Source organism: Protopterus annectens, chromosome 10.part0 (assembly GCF_019279795.1).
Source record: "Protopterus annectens isolate FY-2018-M chromosome 10.part0, PAN1.0, whole genome shotgun sequence".
Taxonomy (NCBI): Eukaryota; Metazoa; Chordata; order Ceratodontiformes; family Protopteridae; genus Protopterus; species Protopterus annectens.
This window is the reverse complement of record NC_056744.1, coordinates 101,385,412-101,406,552: the sequence shown is the minus strand read 5'-3', so window position 1 is coordinate 101,406,552 and position 21,141 is coordinate 101,385,412. Positions and strand designations below refer to the sequence as shown.

Sequence of the window (21,141 nt, the reverse complement as noted above, 5' to 3'; positions counted from 1 at the left end):
AGTTCCATGATGATACGTTCCATGGCCTTGCAGACCAGGCTCATCAGGCTAATGGGGCACTAGTTCCCGGGGTCCGTGGTGGCTCACCCATTGTGTAGTGGGATTACCGTAGCTGTGTGCCATTCAGTAGGCACAAAGCCTGAGGTGAGGCTATGATTGAACATGGTATGTAGGTGTGGTGCCAGTTCATTCTGTAGTTCGTGTAGAACGCAGCCTGGGATGTAATCTGGTCCCATGGATGCTTTGTTTCTGGCTTTGGAGAGTGGTTTTTACCTGTGCAGCCATGATGACAGCAACTTTGCATTCTTCCAGTATAGAGATGTGCTCTTTCATGGGTGAAAGGGGGGTAAAGTTAGCACTGATCCTATCTGCCAGGCTGTTGGCAATACCAGTTGGGTCTGTATATTTAGTGCCATTGTGCTGTAACTCAGAGCAGATCTGAGTGTTGCCATTGAGATTCCTGACATAGCTATAGAATGCTTTGTGGTTGCCTTTAGAATTAGTGTCGACTTTTGTTTTCGTAAGTAGCTTTGGAGGATTTTATCAGGGATCGCAGCTTCTTCCTGAGGCTGACCAGGGAGCTGCTCCACTCATGGGATTTTACCCTCTTTTGCAACAGTTTCTTCCTTCTGTTGTGCAGTTTGTTTATGGCAGGGGACCACCAGATCGGCTTCCTTTTCTTGGAGGATAGCATCTTGGTTCTGTTTGGGATAGCACGATGCATACACTCATGTAAGTGCTTATAAAGTGCAATTGTGAAGGATTCAGTAGTCGTAACAGTACTGTCCATCTGCATGGGTATCCTGAAGTTCAGCACTTCTGTCTTAAGAAGCATGAAGTTGGCTTTGGAGACATTTTTTATCATGGTTTCCTTAATGGGGGGTTGGTCCAGAATGTGGATATGTTGGGTAATTAGCTTATGGTCAGATGGGACCAATGAGGCATTGACTTCAGGTGTGGAACACCGGTCACTCAGGACAAGCCAAACCCCATAACCAACACAAATAACCACAAAGTTAGCTAAATGCTACTCATTGCCAGAAGTCTTAGCCTCCAGATGCAAACACTCAAGGCACATCTCAGTATGGAGAATATTGATATCTGTGCAGTAACAGAAACCTAGTTCAAGGCTTCAGAGAGCACACCAGCACTACTAGGATACTACTCATTCCATACCTTCCAGCATCAGGACCTGAATCATAGTACATAGGGTGGGGATGTATCCATATTCATCAAGGATACCTACACCCCTCTCTACATGCTCTGTACAGGATATGTACTCAAAGAATGTTGCACAGCAACATTCTTCACACTCCACAGGGGTGGGGCCACAAAAACCCCTTGGCATTCATGCTCTATGAGCCTGACGAGTCTGCTCTTTAAGGCAATGCAGCCAATCATAAAGTCAACAATAAAGAGATTGTGAACCTTCACACAGTTGAGCACACCCAGTTTGGCTTCATCATATGCAGATCACGCCTCCTGAACTGGGTGGATTTCTTTGAGACCATTACCCAGGCTACAGATGATTGAAATGAGCTCAACACAGCCTACCTACACCTCACTACAGCCTTTGACACCATTCCCCAGTTAGGTATCATAGATGATCTCACCAACCTGGGCATGAATCTATACATCACAAGATGGATTGCAAACTGTCTCACAGATAGATTCCACAAATTAAGAGTTGTTGGCTACATGTCAGACTCTACACTGGTAACAACTGGTGGCCCCCAGGGTTCAGTCCTGGGGTCCCTCCTGTTTGGTATAGACTTCTCAAATGTACATGCCAACACAGGAGGGTTGTGGTTGACTAAGTTTGATGGGAACTGTAAAGTGTTTGCCATAATAGATTCCCCGGATGACACAAATATTCTCCAGAAGGGACACTATGAGACAGATGTGTGGTGTCAGAATCATTGCCTCAAGCTCAATGTGGAGAAATGCATAGTGATCCCCTTTGGTGAAAACAAAGTACACACAAACTACCACATAGGTGTTACCCCCTTAAAACTGACAAGGTAATAAGGGATCTGGGGACACAAGTAGATAGTCATCTTTCCTTTGACAACCATATTGCCAAAGTGATTGGGAAATCCTATGTGGCCCACCTAATCAACAAAGGGTTTGCTTCAGGATCCGAAGAGGTAGTGGTGGCCCTCTACTCTTAAGTCATCAGACCCATCATTGAGTACAATGCACCATTTTGGATGTAATCGACTACGCATATCCAGCAGCTGTAGACACCACAGAGGTACCTCACCAAGAGGATTACTGGCCTCAGACAGTTGTGTTATGCAACACAACTGGTAAAACTAAATCTATTCTTCGTTGCGTACCGCCTACTCAGAGGCACACTCTGCCTAACATACAGAGCTATGTCCAACACATAACTGCTGAACATGCTCCATCTACAGATAACAAAATTGAGTCGCCCTACACACTTCAGGGATATGAACCTCATCACAACAATGAATATAACATGCTGGTGGGATAGAGTACCATCCCAGACATTTGCCTTTCTGTGGAACAGAGTTCCAATGTACATCAGACAGAGGCCCTCGCTGACACTCTTTAATACGAACCTTGATGAGTGGATGGGAAACAGACAATTCACGCCAGCCATCACATCAGCAGCCCCACTAGAAAGGGCCTTAGGGTACTAACTATTAGAACGAGGACTTGGGAGACTATCCAATGGGGTGGTGAAAGCTGCACAACTTGCCTAGGCTAACATATGCCTTAATGAAGATGGGTTCATACGTATGTAGTAGACTATGCGACAGGTACATGTCTACAGATAGTAGATGTGTACTTCATTGTACCGTCATGTTATACAGCAGGCACATGGACCACATACACTGTAATGCTTACAGATACTGGTGGCTGTTATGTACACTGGGTGAGATGTGTACCTCATGTCTTTTGTGCCATTGGGATGTGTGCTGGGTGGGACAGTCCTGGATGGCTCCCTGTCATGGTCACCCTCTTACACACATCTCTGCCTATCCATCTTTGGCTTATTATACTGTGTTGCCCATATATATATGTGTATATATATATATATATATATATATATATATATATATATATATATAGGTATATAGGTAGGTAATAGGCTATCTGCCTGAAGGCATATATTAGTATGGCCAGAGTGTGCAGCTATCACCACCTATGGAGTTAGTTCCCTAGGCCTCTGTGTAGTAGAGCTGATGAAGTGATCCATGGTGTGACAGTTCAGTTTCACATACACTCATCAAGGCTCCTCTGGAAGAGTGTCAGTGAGGGACTCAGCTTAATGTAGGTTGGGAGGGAGCCTGTTCCAAAGAAAGTGAAGTCTGTGAGTTATTAATGTATCCCTCCAACATGTTCTATTTATTGTTGTGATGATGATATCCCTAGAGCATGTAGTACAGTGAGCTTGGGGTTACTTCAGATAGCACATGTACAGCCGTTCTGCATTGGACATGAACCTGTCTGTTGAGCAGAGATCACCTGAGTAGACAGTATGCAACAGAGTACAGATTGAGTTAAATTCAGTCTTGTTGCATGCGGCAACTGTTTGAGGCCAGTAATGCTCTTGTTGAGGTACGTCAGTGGTCTTTCCAGCTGCTGAAGGTGCCTAATCAGATTCATTGCAAGTGTGTTGTGGTATTCTATGATGGGTCTGATGACTGATGAGTAGAGGGAACCTCCTTTGACTTACATGCAAAGACCTCGGCAGTTTGTGGGAACATATAGCATGATTTTCTAACCACTTTGTGAATGTGTTTCTGGAAGTAGTGATGACTATCCACATGTGTCCATAGATCCCTTATTATTACCTCCATATTTAGGATGTTGGCACCTATGTGGTATTTGTATGACTGTAGCTCGAGCCCATAAGTTTGACACCACATCTGTCTGACTGAGACCCTTTTTAAGGATGTCTCTGTTGTCCCAAACATCGATTATGACAACTTTTTTGCAGTCATCCACAAACCTTGCTAAACATAGCCCTCGTGTTCGACTGTATTTCTGAAAAGTATACACCAGACAGGGGGGGGTCCCAGGACTGAGCCATGGGGGACAGCAGTTGTTACCAGCTTGAACAGGAGACCACAATTCTTACCTTGTGGGATCTATCTGTGCCCCAGTTGGCAATCCATCAGATGACATACGTGTTTATGCACAGGTTGTTGATTTTGTGGATACGACATGTGTGTGGGATGTTGGAAAAGGGCTTTTCAAGGTCTATGTAGGCCATGTGTAGCTCATTTCATTGATGCATGTCCTGGGTAATTGCCTTGAAAACTGTCTAGCAGGTTTAGGAACCATGATCTGCCCCTAACCAAACCAAAATGGGTAGGGTTGGGTGTTTGTAGGCTCTCAATAGCTCTGTTTATGAGTTCCACAATGATGGACTCCATGGCCTTGCACATCAGGCTTATTAGGCTTATAAGACAATAGTTCCCATGGTCTGTTGTGCACCAACACTCGTGGAGTGTGCCAAACGTTGCTGTAACCCATTCAACAGTTTCATATCCTGTATAGACGGTGAGTCTCAGCAGACTGTTCAGGTGCACTGTCTGTTTGTTTTGGAGTTCACATATGACACAGCCAGGGAAACCATGTTATCCCATACATGCCATGTTTTAAGGTTTGGAAAGAGCTGTTTAACCATTGTATATGTGATTTCTGGGTTTTCACGATCTCCAGGTAAGATAATGGGCCCTTTTGTCAGTGCAAAGGGGGTAAATATGTATGAACCTGTCTGACAAGATGTTGGCAATGTCAGTCATGTACATGTATTCATTTACAGTTTGCACCGACTCATAACATATATGAGTTTACATTGATATTTATGACATAGCGAAAGAAAGCTTCATGGTTCTCTATGGACTCTTTGACCATGACTTGGATAATGTTAGGAGTGCTCATTGTTTCCTGATGATACTGATCGGAGAATTATTGATCTTCTTTGGTTTTCCACTTTCTTTAAACAACTTAAGTACTTGGAGTACATGGTTTGATTATGACAGGTGTCCAGTATATTACATGGGTCTGTTTTCATATCAGAGAGTGCACAAGGCAGGACTGGTGAATAGTGACAAGTGTCTGTAGTAAGAACTGTAACTGCCAGATATGTGTAGCCCACTGCTGTACTCAGACATGGCCTAAGTGTGTGAGCATGCCCAGTATGACCTTTCAGTATGTTGCTGACTGAAATTTGCTAAATTTGTTTAAGTGTATGAGCATGCCCAGTATGAGCATATATACTATATGTGTGTGAAAATCAAGTTGGTTTTTACTTCAGGGCTCACCTTTGTGTTGTACATCGACAGGAAGCACAGTGTGCCTGCAGGGCTTCCATGAGTCATTCTACATACAGTGGGGACAGCTATTATTTGTACATTTCTACCCAGGGGGGCACACCTGATTGTTACTGTGGGCGTACATAGGATGAAGGGTTCACCTGACACTTATACACATTTGCTAGGCCTGCACTGCTATGTCAGGTACTCCATTTCAGTCTGTACTGTTGCCTATCGTACTGGCTTGAGGCATACCACTGCACTACAGACCTTAGCTTCCAATAACATGCATATTAGTTTGTGACTTCATAGCCTACCCAACCCACATCACACTGCCTGTCCTGCTGTTATCTGTCTGCATAGGCCTGACGGGAGGTTACTCATATGCCTCCTCAGAGGGCATGATACAGCATTTGTTTGTGTTTGCGTTTGTCTATATTTGTCCTGTTGGCTGTGACTGTTAGGTATGTGACCCCCCCACAACTGGTATGTGTGAGTGAGTTAAGTTGTGTCTGTGCCAGTGAAATGCTGTCATGGCTTAGTGGTTCAGTACTTTGACTATAGTGCACAGTATCCTGAGTTCGAGCCCTGTCACTGCTTTTTATTTTCCTGCTGGGCAGACCAGACTGCTTAAGGAACAGTAAAGCAGGTGTGAGCGTGTTTACCCGACTTTGCCTAACATTGCCTAACATTGCCCAACATTGCTCAACATTGCCCGACGTTGAGCTGGTTAGCACGGTGTGCAGCTACGCGTAATTGTATTTAAATATGCTCAGTACTGGTAAAATGTGCTTAGCAGTGCTTTATATTGCTTAAAATAGGGCACTCATGCCTCAGGTGGTGCTGCAGGGCTGCCTATTTCGGATGCACATAGTACACTCCCTATACATGTTTAAAAACAGGTAGTGTCAAGTTACGTATCCCTTTTACTGTATGTGCGAGTCAGCGAGAGGTGTCATTTCCAGGGTTCCTACTGAGTCAGTGTATGTGCTATGCGTTGCCTCTTTGCCAAGGCCAGGGCATACTGGGCACACCTCCTTCGGCCTACTGGGGCAGGCTCAGGTTATTCCTCCTCCGAGTCACGCTGTGCCTGTGCAGGCCTTGGCAATGGTGGGGGGCTGTTTGGCCCTGCCCCATGCTATTCCTGCTGCAGCTGTTATCGCAGGATCATATTGTGTAGCATGGCACATACCATGACAATTTGGGTACATGTAGTTGGTGAGTACTGCAAGGCTCCACCAGATGTATCCAGGCACCGGAACCGTGACTTGAGCATCCCAAACACATGCTCAATAATGTTTCTTGTTTGTGCGTGTGCCTCATTATGGAGTTCTTGTTCGGGTGTGTGTGCATTTCTGATGGGTGTCATCAGCCACGGCTCCAGTGCGTATCCAGCATCCCCCACTAGGTGACCGTCAGGGAAGTCCCCATTGGCAAATCTCTGGTACAGCTGCGTCAGATGCCAGATTTGGGAATCGTGATAGCTTCCAGGGCAGCCAGCACACACATTCATTATTATGCCCTGGGCATCGCACACGACCTGGCAGTTGATGGAGGGGAAGCCCTTGCTGTTGATGTAGACCCTACCCCGCTCACCAGGTGGTGCTTTGATGTGTATGTGCGTGCAGTCTATTGCACCCACTACCTCAGGGTATTCTGCTATTTGGTGGAAAAGACGCATATTGCTGGCCAATGCCTCACGGGAATTGGGGAAATATAAATGCTCACTGACATGTGCTGACATGGCATCCAGAAACTGGTGCAGTACCCTGGATGCTGATGCCTGTGAAATCCCCATCATATCACCAGTTGGTCTCTGGAAGGTACCTGTAGCTAGTATTCTTAGGCCAACACATACCTTGGTATCCACTGGGATGGGTTCCCCTCTGTTGGTTCTGTGTGTGAGGCGTGGCCGGCACAGCTCAGCAATTTGCTGCAGGAGGTCTCTATCCACCCTATAGCGCTCCACTATCTCCAGCTCATGTAGCACCTGGTAGGTTACCCTGGGTCTGTACACTCTTCTCCGTCTCCTCACTGTGGGTTGCTCAGCAGCATTCACAACATCACCACCCTCAGCACCTTGCACATGTTGGTTTATGATAGCAAGAGCAGCCCCTAACATTTTGTCTGACTTTAATGTTTTTAAGCTTTCCCTCTTTGTATACTGCAGTGTTGCAGAGTTCTTTGGAAAAAACAGGGAAGAATGCTGTTTGCAGAGTTTAAAGTGCTGGGCTGGGCTGGGCTAGTCTGCTACCTGTGTAATTGGCTGATTCTGATATATTTCACCTGGCAGCTCTGCTAGTTCTCCTTGGTTAACTTCCTACTCATAGCCGGCCTTAGGCATAGGCCAACTAGGCGGTCGCCTAGGGCACCGCTCTAGCAGGGGAGCTTTTCCAGTATTTCTTTAATGTAGGTGGACTATCATGGGGGCACTGGGGGGAGTGGTGGTGGGTTCTGTGGAGCCCTTTTGCCTAGGGCACCAGTTGACCTAAGGCCGCTCTTTCCCTTCCTTTTCCCTTTCTGTTTCCGCCCATGGCAGCGCCGCACAAGCAAGCACAAACGAGCACACATGTGCACACATGCTGTGTGCACGTTTGCAAGAAATTTCAGATATATTCACGGCATACGCCTTTGGTTTCTGGTTTTCAAAAAGGACAACTGTAGACATGCCTCTTGCGATCCTGAGCAACTCAGGGCAAACACAAGACACTGTACTCCAATAAGCTTACAGCCTTTCTGACACACACCCTCATGATGTTACCTATATTCTACAGTACTACTCCCCTACTCCTACACTTACACTCTTGGGACATGGCTCACATGCTGGGGAAAATTGGGATTCACTATCCTTATCCTCATTTGCATAGGATTGCCTACTAATGCATGGTTACATCACTGAGCCCCCCCCCCTTAGCAACCACTACTCAGTGGCCATGTTGTCTTCAGCCTGCCATTCACCTGCATGGCAGGATTAGCTTTTTAGTGAAAATGGCTATTTCTGGCTCTTTTTAAACTATTTTCTGTTTTTTTAAGGCACCGCACATTTGCGCGGTGCTGCGCTACGCTTAAACATTGGAGATTGGGGGAAAAAAAGTTAGATTTTAATAATTTTAAACATTTATAAATGCCAATGGCCTTATATATGGCCATTGGCATGCTTCCTCAACTGTATGCATCCTTTATTTGGAGCTGTCATAGCTCCGTTTAGCTATTTGCAGAACGGTACTCCGTTACCAATGGAGTACATTTCTGCAGATAACACTACTCTTCCACGGACAGGTTAGTGTTTCCTGGATTGCAAATTTACCTCATTTGCATAGCTTTCAGCAGCAAATGAGGTAATTTGCATACCATGACGCTGTCCGTGCAAGAGTAGCTTTAGAAGCTCTCATGCACGCCCCTGCCGGCTGTTGCTGGATCGCTCGGCAGACATATTGGCTGTCTGACGTCTTACTCTACTCTAAAACTCCGTGCAAGCTTTCGTTAATCTGGCCCAATATATATATATATATATATATATATATATATATATATATATATATATATATATATATATATATATATATATATAAATATATAATATATATATATAAAATATATATATATAAATATATATATATATATATATATATATACATACACACATATGTATATATATATATATATATATATATATTTGGGTCTACTTCATTTCACTGAAAGTCAGTTGCCTGAGCACAATTTACTGAAAGCTCACTTCACTGAAAACTCATCTGACTGCAACTCATTTAGTTGAAAGTTATATATGACCTTTTCCCCATTGTAGTGCGACCCAGGAGTTAGTATATAAAGTAAGGGGAGTGTGGCAGGCACAGCCACCCCACATTGGGGGGTGTGAGGGGCGTAGCCCCCCACATATAGTTTGGATATGTATTGTCTTCTGGAAAGAGTTATTCATTTTTCTTGTAAGTATCTATATCTATGGTTTAAAATGTTTAAAATAGGTGGGAGGCTACACCCCAATCCCCCATACCCCCTTACTTTATATACTAACTCCAGGATCGCACTACAGTGGGGAAAAGGTCATATATAACTTTCAAAGATATGAGTTTCAGTCAAATGAGTTTTCACTGAAGTGAGCTTTCAGTAAATTGTGCTCAGTGAACTGACTTTCAGTGAAATGAAGTAGAGCCATATATATATATATATATATATATATATATATATATATATATATATATATATATATATAGACATGTGTGTGTATAGTAGCATAGAATGCCAGGTCTCACCAAATGTTGATGTACAAAGGACTTAAACGTGCACAAATACAGATGTAAATGATGTACACAGAACTGGTACAGCAAATATGCTGTAAATATAACAGTTGCTTCAATGAGGAATGTTTCTTTACCATACTGATCACGTTTCTTTAGGAGCAGTGGGAAATTTTGCAGCTTTAAGCACAGCAGGTTTACTTAATGAAGCAACAATGCATGACAGGGCAGAGGAAAACTGCTGCAGAGTGTTAACAAACAGCCCTTTTTGGGGGCGTGGTTCTGGAAAATAATCAGCACAAGTGCAGGAAGACTTGGAAGAAAACATCAGGAGGAAGCTGAAAACCATTCTTATTACAGAAATCTAGAAGAGAGCAACTGAGAGGCTCAGACAGACAGAAATACACACACTGAAATACAATGTAACTCTGTTACAGTATATGGGAGTGTGTTGAAGACACTTGCTATGAACTTTTGTTAAGCTATAATCTCATTTTGGGAGGAACCCACATTTGTTTGTGTTTTTGTATAATAAACCATGCTGCCTTTAATCTTTCTGCATATATTTATATTTGTATATGAATATATGTGCAAACAGAAAATAAAACAGACACAGATAGGAAACAGAAATGCACAGCCATCTAAAATAGCTTAACCAAAGTAAATTAACTGTTTTCAGTAGCAGTGGTTCATTTCTACCCAGAATTTTTTGATGGATGATATTTAAATCCACAGAGGTCAAAATATCTGCTTGAAGTCACTCTCAATGCTACTTCTGATCAAATCTAAACTTGTCTTCAGACTCTGAAGCCAGATGTGTTGCTTTATTTATTTTCAGGAGACTCAGTAAAATTGTGATCTATCTAGTGCTGAGACCAGTGAGGCCCTGTATGTAGTCAAAAGACTGTCTGGCTTCCACATTAATGTTTCCGCACAATGCAATAAACTAGTTCTGTTGTACTTCTTCTACTTACCATTACCACTGACATTATGTGGCACTTGCAGACATCGATATGCCATTTCTCGAATCGAAAACTTTGGTTTTTGCAGCTCATAATGGTAATAAATCTTCCTCTTTACTTCATCAGGATCAACACAGACGGTTACTTCAAGAAGGTATCCATTTTTACCTAAACCCCTAAGAAAATAAAAATCAATATTGCCTGGCTTTAATAAACTGCAAATCAGTACGAGATGTGTTAATGGAAACTATTACTATAAGCATAAAGGATGATCAAAGTATGATTTACCAAGAATGCTAGTATCAGCAGTTTAAATAAATACACAGAAAGTGTTCTTTGGCAGTTTCTTGCACCAAAATTGTCTTCCATAGCAAGTCTATCACAGCTTCAGGTATTAAACCCACCTCAAATGCTGCAGCAGTCTTGTAGTCAGAATAATCCATTGGGGGGGGTGAATGGGGTGCATCTTTACATTTGTTTGAATATTTTCATTAAATTTCTTCTTCTTTTAAATGGGTATTGCTTTTAGGCAGCAAGCATGGAAGGAGTATAGCACGTGCCCTCCTGTGAATGTGTGTGTCCCATGAGTGCCCCAGTCCCTGGAATACCCCTGGAATACTAAAGCAAGCTGAGCATTTTTACACTCAAGCAAATTCTTTACATCAGCATTGGACAGGCCATTTGAAAACACCCCCCCCCACATGTCTTTTTTAAGCAGTCAGAAGAAATCTACTCCACTACGTTAAGCAACAGTAGTTATCAAGAGGAAGCACAGGAAGCATATGTATGTTTTTTACTACATTTCTTTTTGACATCAAGAAGTGTGCATGTAAGTGAGTGAGTGTATGAGTGTGGTGTGTGTTTGCATGAATGTGTATATGATATGCCCCAGTTAAGGGTTTTAGGTTAATTGACTTGTTCAGAGTCACACAGTTGAAGGTAGACATAATCAAACCCTGTATCCTTGAGGAAGTTATTACAAGCTTAGAGCCTTAATCCCTCATCACAAATGGCAGACCTTCCTTAGGTTTTTTTTTTTTTTTTTTGGGGTAAATCAGACAGTTTCATTGTTCAGAAAATGTATGACTACGTAAAACCTCTTGTAGTTCTGTTACCCTTTTAAGTAAATTAGAGTTGTGTGGCACTTAAGTCTCTGAACTATTAACAGACTGCTTCTTATAGCAGAAGTACAGGGTTCGAATCCTCCTACCTCCATTTGTTCATTGATACTTACTAGGCTATTGATCCATGAAGATCTGTAGAAGCTTAATTATACAGTCCTATGAAGGTTTTAGCCCTTATTTTTTAAGTACAAATAACTCACAGATTAGCTTACATGTTGCCTCATCCATGAGGCAAAATGTGCTAAACCACAGATAAATTTATGGGTACCTATCCATTCATCCAGAATATGTTTGAATAGTGTAAGGAAAGTACTTTGCTTTATGTGGAGACATAGATAATTCCAAAGAAGATGTAATCTCTGTGATACATATCTTAGCCTCCAACATGTTCCATTCATGTTGTAAATGATTTGCCTACAGTGCGACTGTAATCAAGTCACTTAGACAGTACTCCTTGGTTACCAATGAAGGGACACTTTCTCCAGTGCGCTTATCTGATTAACAAACAGATAAAAATCATTGCGGATGAAGGTCACTAAATAATCTCAGGCATGTGAGTTTCAGACTTTGTGTCCTTCAGAAAATTCCTTGTAATGCAAGTAAGTATGCAAGACAAAGATTTAAAATATATTCCTAATTGTTGGGTTTTGTCTCTGATTCTTGAGCTAAGAGGTTAAGAGGACATGGGGTGTATAATGGGATGCACTGTGTAATTCTTAGTAGGGAGCTGAAATACACTTTATTATTATGTATTTGTTCATTCATTTTATTGTAGCAACATCTGAATGTATGCAATTATACAAGGAGTTGTAATTGATGAATACATCTGTGTGTGTGTATCTTATAGGTTCATAGGTTCATAGGTTCATACTAGGCTATCTGCCCTGGGGCAATTATAAGCCTAGCCCGATTCTGTATGGCTTACGCCACCCCTTGATTTGAGTATACTGTGCCCTTTTTTAAGGTTTAGTTTACTGTGCCTCTGTCTAATAGTGACACAGGAGTAATCCCTGGGACAAACCTATGATCCCCCATCCATTTATCGAGATTCTTCTTGAAGAGATTCAGTGAGGTGCTCTGCCTCACATGAACTGGAATTCTATTCCAGAGCGAAGGGAGCCTCTGGGTTATGAACCTGTCCCTCCAGCAAGTTCTATTTATTTCTGTGCTGAGGTTCAAGTCCCTCGAGCATGTGGCTCTAAGGGATTTAGATTTACTGAGGTGGAGCATGTCCATTAATTCTGGATTTGACATAGCTTTGTATGTCAGGCATAGATCGCCTCGAAGTAGGCGGTATGCAACTGAGTAGAGCTGGAGTTTTTTTAACCGAGCAGTATATGGCATCTGTTTGAGACCCTTGATCCTCTTGGTGAGATACTTTTGGGGTCTTTCTAATTGCTGCAGGTGTCGGGTAAGGTACATCCCAAAAGGGGCATTGTATTCTATGATGGGCCTGATGAGGGATGAATAAAGGGCACGATTACCTCTCTTGATCTAGATGTGAAACCCTTCATGATGAGGTGGGCTATGTAGAAGGTCTTTCTAACCACTTTGGCAATGTGGTTTTCAAAGGAGAGATTGCTATCAACTTGGGTCCCCAGGTCTCTAATAACTTTCTCTGTACTTAATGGGTTTCCGCCTATGTGGTAATTTGTGGGCACATTGTTTTTGCCAAAGGGTATGACTATACATTTTTTGGCATTTAGCTTTAAACCATGGCGCTGGCACCAGTTATCTGTCTCTGTGAGACCTTTTTGAAGGATGTTTGTGTCAGCTGGAGAGTTGATTATGGAGCCCAGTTTGCAGTCGTCTGCGAACTTGGTGAGCCATAGTCCTTCCACGTTTGCCTGTACCTCGGAAAAGTATATACCGAACAAGAGTGGTCCCAGGACAGAACCCTGTGGGGCGCCACTTGTGACCGGTTTTGAGTCTGACATGGCTCCAGCAACTCTCACTCTGTGGGTTCTGTCTTTGAGCCAGTTTGCGACCCATCTTGTGACATATGGTTTATATTTAAGCTAGATAGCTTATCTATGATGCCAGTGGGGTATTGTGTCAAATGCCTTTGCAAGGTCCAGATAGGCTGTGTGGACTACCTTTCCTTCATCTATGGCTTTGGTGACTGTTTCAAAGAAGTCAACCAGGTTCAAAAGGCAGGATCTGCCCTTGACAAAGCCGAACTGGGTAGGATCTAGTGTCTGTAGGTCCCCAATGTCTTTGTTTATGAGCTCCATGATGATCCTCTCCATAGCCTTGCAGACTAAGCTAGTCAGGCTTATGGGCGATAGTTTCCAGGGTCGTAGATGCTCCACCTTTGTGGAGTGGGACCACTGTTGCTGTCACGCCATTCTGTGGGCACATATCCTGTAGTGAGGCTGAGATTGTATAGCTGTTTTATTTGAGGGATTAGTTCCTCTTGTAGTTCATGTAGGGCGCTTAACCTGGGACGCCATCTGGTCCCATGGAAGCAGTGTTTTTGCTTTGGAGAGGGCAGCCTTCACCTGAGCATCTGAGATGTTTGGGAGGCAGCCCTCTGCCGGGATAGATATTTGCTCTTTTGGGGGAGGTGGAGAAGTTTGCACTGAACCTGTCTGCCAGGATATTGGCGATGTCTGTGGGTTCAGTGTATTTTTGTCGTTTAGAATCAACTCAGAACAAGTCTGGGAGTTGCATCCCAAGTTTCTAACATAACTGAAAAAAGCCTTATGATTGTCTTTGGTGTCCTGTGCAATTTTTCTCTCGAAGCTGGCCTTGGAGGATTTTATGAGGGATTGTAATTTTTTGCTAGTACTGATCAGAGATGCCTTCCCTATTAGGGATTTTGCTCTATCATGTAGTAGCTTCCTCCTTCTGTTGTACAGTTTATTTATGGCAGGGGTCCACCAGACTGGACGCCTGGCTTTGCATGATTGGGTCTTGGTTTTGTTTGGGATAGCATGATCCATGCATTCCTGGAGATGTCTGTAGAATGCATTTATATAGGATTCTGCAGTTTGGGCTGTAGTTTCCACTGGCCCTGTGGCCTTGAAGGATTCCACCGGTTTTGAGAAGTGAGAAGTTCGCTTTTGAGAAGTTTTTCACTGTGGTTTTCTGGGCTGGGGGTGGAGTCGGGATGTGGACATCCAGTGAAATTAATTTATGGTCTGATCTTACCAATGAGGGATATACTTCTGGTGTGGAGCATAGAGTCCCCATGTTGGTAATGATCAGGTCTAGTATGTTGTCCCCTCTTGTGGGAGTGGTGACTAGTTGTTCCATAGCATTTGAGTTTATAATTTCCAGGAATCTTTGGGCTAAGGTGCTGGGGCTTGAGTAGTGCTTCCAGTCAATGTTTGGGTAGTTGAAGTCGCCCAATATACTGGTGTGGAGAGATCTTCATGTTCTCCAATGTTTTCAGGAAAGCCGAATGGGATTCCTGACTTTGAGAGGGTGGTCTGTAGGATGCTATAAACTGAAAAGCAGTCTTGCCACTGTTAGTTGCACATGGATGGTCTCCGATGCTTTGCAATGCCACTAACCTGGAGGTGTGGATATCCTTGATAAATATGGAAACTCCCCTCCTTTTGTGGTTCGGTCCGGGTTTTGGGGCGAAAAGCATGATATGAGGTATAGCCTGGTAGTGCTGGGGTGCTCTCTGGAGCCTTGAACCAGGTTTCTGTCACTGCACAGATATCGATGTTCTCCATACTGAGGAGAGCCTTGAGTGCGTGCATCTTGAGGTTAAGACTTCTGGCGTTTAGCAGCATTACCCTTAGTTTCTTGTTCCTTGTGCTCTCTATGGGGTGGGTTTGACTTTTGAGCCTTGCCTAAAAAGGCACTATGGGGTGGCAAGAGCCTTTGCCAATATCCGAAAGCCCAGTGGTGACAGGTGCAAGCCGTCCCTAGCGAAACAACGTGGCTTGTCGAGCATGTCATCCCAGGCTGACAGACACTGGATCCCCTTTGAATGACACCAAAATTTTAGCCAATTGTTAAAATTGATCATTTTGTCTTTGTACTGTGGCATCATTCTAGGTGAGGGTAAGATGCTGCTCAAGGTCAGGGTCATACCAGCCTGGGCTACATGATCAGAGAGCTCCTCTATGTCCCTTTTCATGTAGTCCAGGGAGGTGCGTCTCAGGTCATTCACACCAGCATGTACAATGACTGAGTCATATTTGTATTTGCTTTGGAGTGACCTGAGTGCTTGCGTTATGTGGCGGATCCTAGCGCCCGACAGGCAGCTCACTGTGACCTTCTCTTTATTCAGCCTGGTGAGCGGGACGTCAGTGTGTCTGACAATAGAGTCACCTATAACAAGAGTATCAGGTGTGTTATTCAGCCTTAAGGGCTGTGGCTGCTTGGCACACTGACTTTGTGGGTTATGTGTTGTGTGTGTTTTGTTTTGAGGTAGCATTTGCTTGGATGTCTGCTTTGGAGGTCTCTGTTGCTTAGGTAGATTTTTATTTAGAGCCTCAGTATGTTTTTGTGTATTTATGTGTTTGGTTCGCTGATGTGGTGGGACTATGTGATACTGGAATTGTGTTGTGTGAGGTTACCTTCTCCTCCTGACTGGTTACACCAGTTTTGAGATGAGAGAGCTCAGCCTCCAGTTTGGCTAAATAGTTGCATCTCTCACATATATTTGAACCTGTTTGGAAGAGGAGAGGGTTGTCCGTGTACATGAGACAGTTGTAACATTGCCTCAAAATTCCCAGATTCACCAGCTGGACTGGAGAGGAAACCATTGACTGACCTTTGGACATGCTAGAGTAATATAGGGAAACTGAATTTAAGACGGACCAATAGAGGACAGGGTAATCGTAGAGAGTATAAGAGTAAGTAGTGCTTATGGTTTAATAGTGCTAACTTGTAGGATTACTTAATTGGACCAGTGAAGGGCCTTAGAATAAGAATATGGTGTTTAAATTGAGAGATAGAGCAGTTCTAAGGGAAAAAGTGAAGAGCAGACTTTGTGGAGCCAGGAATAGTTTAAACCCAATTAAGTGGCACTGCCCACTGTTGCGCTATGCACAAAAACGCGCAAAACCCCACAAAAGAGGGTTTTAAGAGAGGAAGATGAAGGAGTTTTGGACTTGACCCAAAATGGCCAATAAAACTACAGTTTCAAGTCAGTAACCACTCCCACAAGGGCAGGCAGGCTGCTCAATGTTTTTCACTGCCACTGATCAACAGAGAGACTTTCCTTTAGCCCAAGCAAAAAATGGCCTCACAGAAACTTACAAACAGTTCAAGAACAGCAAGCCTGTAAATGAACTTTTTTAAATCTCAGAAAAGTGGGAAAAAAGCAAGATTTTTTTTGTTTTTGTTTTTCAGAGATAGCAGAGGTTAACAAGTATCAGCAAGTTATAACAGTGCAGTAAATGACCCCACACAAGAGTGCTAGGCCAAAGACAGATAAAATGCAAGTTTTGAGAAAAACGATTTTAAAAATAAGTGCAAACAGGAAATTCAGTAAACAGCTCTAGGTTGTGCTCTAAATACTGTTACTAATGCAGAAATCAAATTTAACAAGCCAGAAAATGCTCAAAATAGGCGGCTATGCAGAAAAACTTAGCAAATAAACAGAGGAAAAATACTTAAAGTCTCAAAAGTGGCTCCTTTCTTCTCTCAGCGTTTTCTCCTCTTGGTGGGTGCTTCCCCAACAGCCAACAAGCCTGAAAAGACGCCAAAACCACGAGGCAACCAGGTTTTAAGAGAGGAAGATGAAGGAGTTTTGGAATTGACCCAGAATGGCCAATAAAACTACAGTTTCAAGTCAGTAACCACTCCCACGGGGGCAGACAGGCTGCTCAATGTTTTCACTGCCACTGATCAACAGAGAGACTTTCCTTTAGCCCAAGCAAAAAATGGCCTCACAGAAACTTACAAACAGTTCAAGAACAGCAAGCCTGTAAATGAACTTTTTTTAAATCTCAGAAAAGTGGGGAAAAAAGCAAGATTTTTTTGTTTTTTTTTTTCAGAGATAGCAGAGGTTAACAAGTATCAGCAAGTTATAACAGTGCAGTAAATGACCCCACACAAGAGTGCTAGGCCAAAGACAGATAAAATGCAAGTTTTGAGAAAAACGATTTTAAAAATAAGTGCAAACAGGAAATTCAGTAAACAGCTCTAGGTTGTGCTCTAAATACTGTTACTAATGCAGAAATCAAATTTAACAAGCCAGAAAATGCTCAAAATAGGCGGCTATGCAGAAAAACTTAGCAAATAAACAGAGGAAAAATACTTAAAGTCTCAAAAGTGGCTCCTTTCTTCTCTCAGCGTTTTCTCCTCTTGGTGGGTGCTTCCCCAACAGCCAACAAGCCTGAAAAGACGCCAAAACCACGAGGCAACCAGGTTTTAAGAGAGGAAGATGAAGGAGTTTTGGAATTGACCCAGAATGGCCAATAAAACTACAGTTTCAAGTCAGTAACCACTCCCACGGGGCAGACAGGCTGCTCAATGTTTTCACTGCCACTGATCAACAGAGAGACTTTCCTTTAGCCCAAGCAAAAATGGCCTCACAGAAACTTACAAACAGTTCAAGAACAGCAAGCCTGTAAATGAACTTTTGAAATCTCAGAAAAGTGGGAAAAAGCAAGATTTTTTTGTTTTTTGTTTTTCAGAGATAGCAGAGGTTAACAAGTATCAGCAAGTTATAACAGTGCAGTAAATGACCCCACACAAGAGTGCTAGGCCAAAGACAGATAAAATGCAAGTTTTGAGAAAAAAACGATTTTAAAAATAAGTGCAAACAGGAAATTCAGTAAACAGCTCTAGGTTGTGCTCTAAATACTGTTACTAATGCAGAAATCAAATTTAACAAGCCAGAAAATGCTCAAAATAGGCGGCTATGCAGAAAAACTTAGCAAATAAACAGAGGAAAAATACTTAAAGTCTCAAAAGTGGCTCCTTTCTTCTCTCAGCGTTTTCTCCTCTTGGTGGGTGCTTCCCCAACAGCCAACAAGCCTGAAAAGACGCCAAAACCACGAGGCAACCAGGTTTTAAGAGAGGAAGATGAAGGAGTTTTGGAATTGACCCAGAATGGCCAATAAAACTACAGTTTCAAGTCAGTAACCACTCCCACGGGGGCAGACAGGCTGCTCAATGTTTTTCACTGCCACTGATCAACAGAGAGACTTTCCTTTAGCCCAAGCAAAAAATGGCCTCACAGAAACTTACAAACAGTTCAAGAACAGCAAGCCTGTAAATGAACTTTTGAAATCTCAGAAAAGTGGGAAAAAGCAAGATTTTTTGTTTTTTTTTTTTCAGAGATAGCAGAGGTTAACAAGTATCAGCAAGTTATAACAGTGCAGTAAATGACCCCACACAAGAGTGCTAGGCCAAAGACAGATAAAATGCAAGTTTTGAGAAAAAAACGATTTTAAAAATAAGTGCAAACAGGAAATTCAGTAAACAGCTCTAGGTTGTGCTCTAAATACTGTTACTAATGCAGAAATCAAATTTAACAAGCCAGAAAATGCTCAAAATAGGCGGCTATGCAGAAAAACTTAGCAAATAAACAGAGGAAAAATACTTAAAGTCTCAAAAGTGGCTCCTTTCTTCTCTCAGCGTTTTCTCCTCTTGGTGGGTGCTTCCCCAACAGCCAACAAGCCTGAAAAGACGCCAAAACCACGAGGCAACCAGGTTTTAAGAGAGGAAGATGAAGGAGTTTTGGAATTGACCCAGAATGGCCAATAAAACTACAGTTTCAAGTCAGTAACCACTCCCACGGGGGCAGACAGGCTGCTCAATGTTTTTCACTGCCACTGATCAACAGAGAGACTTTCCTTTAGCCCAAGCAAAAAATGGCCTCACAGAAACTTACAAACAGTTCAAGAACAGCAAGCCTGTAAATGAACTTTTTTAAATCTCAGAAAAGTGGGAAAAAAGCAAGATTTTTTTTGTTTTTTTTGTTTTTTCAGAGATAGCAGAGGTTAACAAGTATCAGCAAGTTATAACAGTGCAGTAAATGACCCCACACAAGAGTGCTAGCATCTCAGAGTAGTTATGGTACAAAGGAAGAAACTATTGTAGTTAACACAGACTTCATCATATCAGAGACATTCTTTGGATACACTACTTTCTTGACTGTTGACTGTGTGCTTATTTGTCTGTGAATAAACTTCACAGCATAGAGTCTATGCGATTAATGTTAAAATATTAACTATTAATGCATTTTTAATTTAACTTTTTTTTTTTTTTTTTGCCGGCACAAGGGTGTAAAATGCACCATGCTGGACTACAACAGTTTACTACTTAGTGCAGATGTGTTAAAGCTATAAGAGGTTAATGACCTGCTTCCTATAAAACAGTTTTTAATTCATTTAAGCCTTCATTTGTTTAGTGTGAGTCTGACCATGTAATTTTAACACTCAGCAATGCTGAAACCCCTAAAAAGAGATACTTGTGTCCAGCAGGCTGCCCCAAGCTGTTGTCAAATTCACTACGCGTTGAATTCCTGCACCCTTCAGATACCCCTCCCCCTAATTAGTGCTAACCCCTAATTTTCTATATGCTATTTGACTATAAATCCTTACATACCTTTTGTAGTTTAATGGATTTTCAGATGTGATTTCAATAAATGTGAAGCTTCAAAGGAACAGAAGTGTACTGTTGCTCATGCTGTTTTCAATGCAAGTGTTTTGTTTTTCCTCATTAAATGCCTGTCAGTGATTTTGCTGTAAAACTTTTAATAAAAGTTTTAAATTAAATCCAAGTCTCTGTGACCATTGTAAAAGTAAAGCAAACAGGATCCACAGCACACGACAGGTTTCAACAGTGTTTTACGGTAACTGGAGAGAGAGACAGTCAAGCAATGGGGACATCAGTATAGCTACAGGGTTAGGAGCCTAGTCTATTACTCTGCCTAGGACTCCATTTGACCAAGATATGGCTCAGTTCATATTGTTCATAAACAGCACTGCACATGACATAAGTATTTAACGTCATATGTATGTCCTATGTTTTTGTTTTTCTACCTTTTAAACAAGGTAGAGGGGCAACCCAGGAGCACTGCCTGGTTAAGCAACATACTCAGAGTTGCACAGTATGCAAAGCAAAGTAGAACTAATCAAACCCCATACTCTTGATTGCAGGAAGCAGCTCACTAAGAGTTTAGAACCTTAATCCTCTGCAAAAACTGCTAGACCTTTACTTGAGCCTTCATTTTATGACAGTCAGTAATGGAGTTTCAAGGCTCTTGTTCAAATGTTCAGAAAATGCATGTTGACGCAAAACCTGTTGTTCTGCTAATTTTGTAAGTGAATTAGAGTAATTTGCATTTTATCTGTAAGTCATTTTGCAGAAAATCATTGATTTTGCCTCATGTTCATGTCCTGTCCATCATTAACACCCTTTTTTCTGGTAAATCACTCAGGATGACTATCAGTCAGTAATGCCTGTTATTACAGTTTCATAGTTTATATTGTTCAGAGAAGGCACATTCACATGTCACTAACTGCTCTGCGAACAGTTTAAGTGATTTGGAGTTGTCTGGCATATATGCTAATACTGCTTCCTGTAG

The 21,141-nt window shown here is 42.4% G+C and overlaps 1 protein-coding gene across 2 annotated transcripts in view; it reads right to left on the bottom strand.

Moving 5' to 3' along the window:
• Nucleotides 1-10,434: 10,434 nt before the first annotated feature.
• LOC122812981 overlaps nucleotides 10,435-21,141 on the bottom strand; it is a 304,669-nt gene continuing 293,962 nt past the window's right edge. For both annotated transcript variants that reach the window (XM_044085072.1, XM_044085074.1), the window contains exon 9: nucleotides 10,435-10,688. In XM_044085072.1, coding sequence (XP_043941007.1) covers nucleotides 10,517-10,688 — 172 coding nt within the window. In that variant the 3' untranslated portion in view covers nucleotides 10,435-10,516. The remainder of the gene's footprint in view (nucleotides 10,689-21,141) is intronic.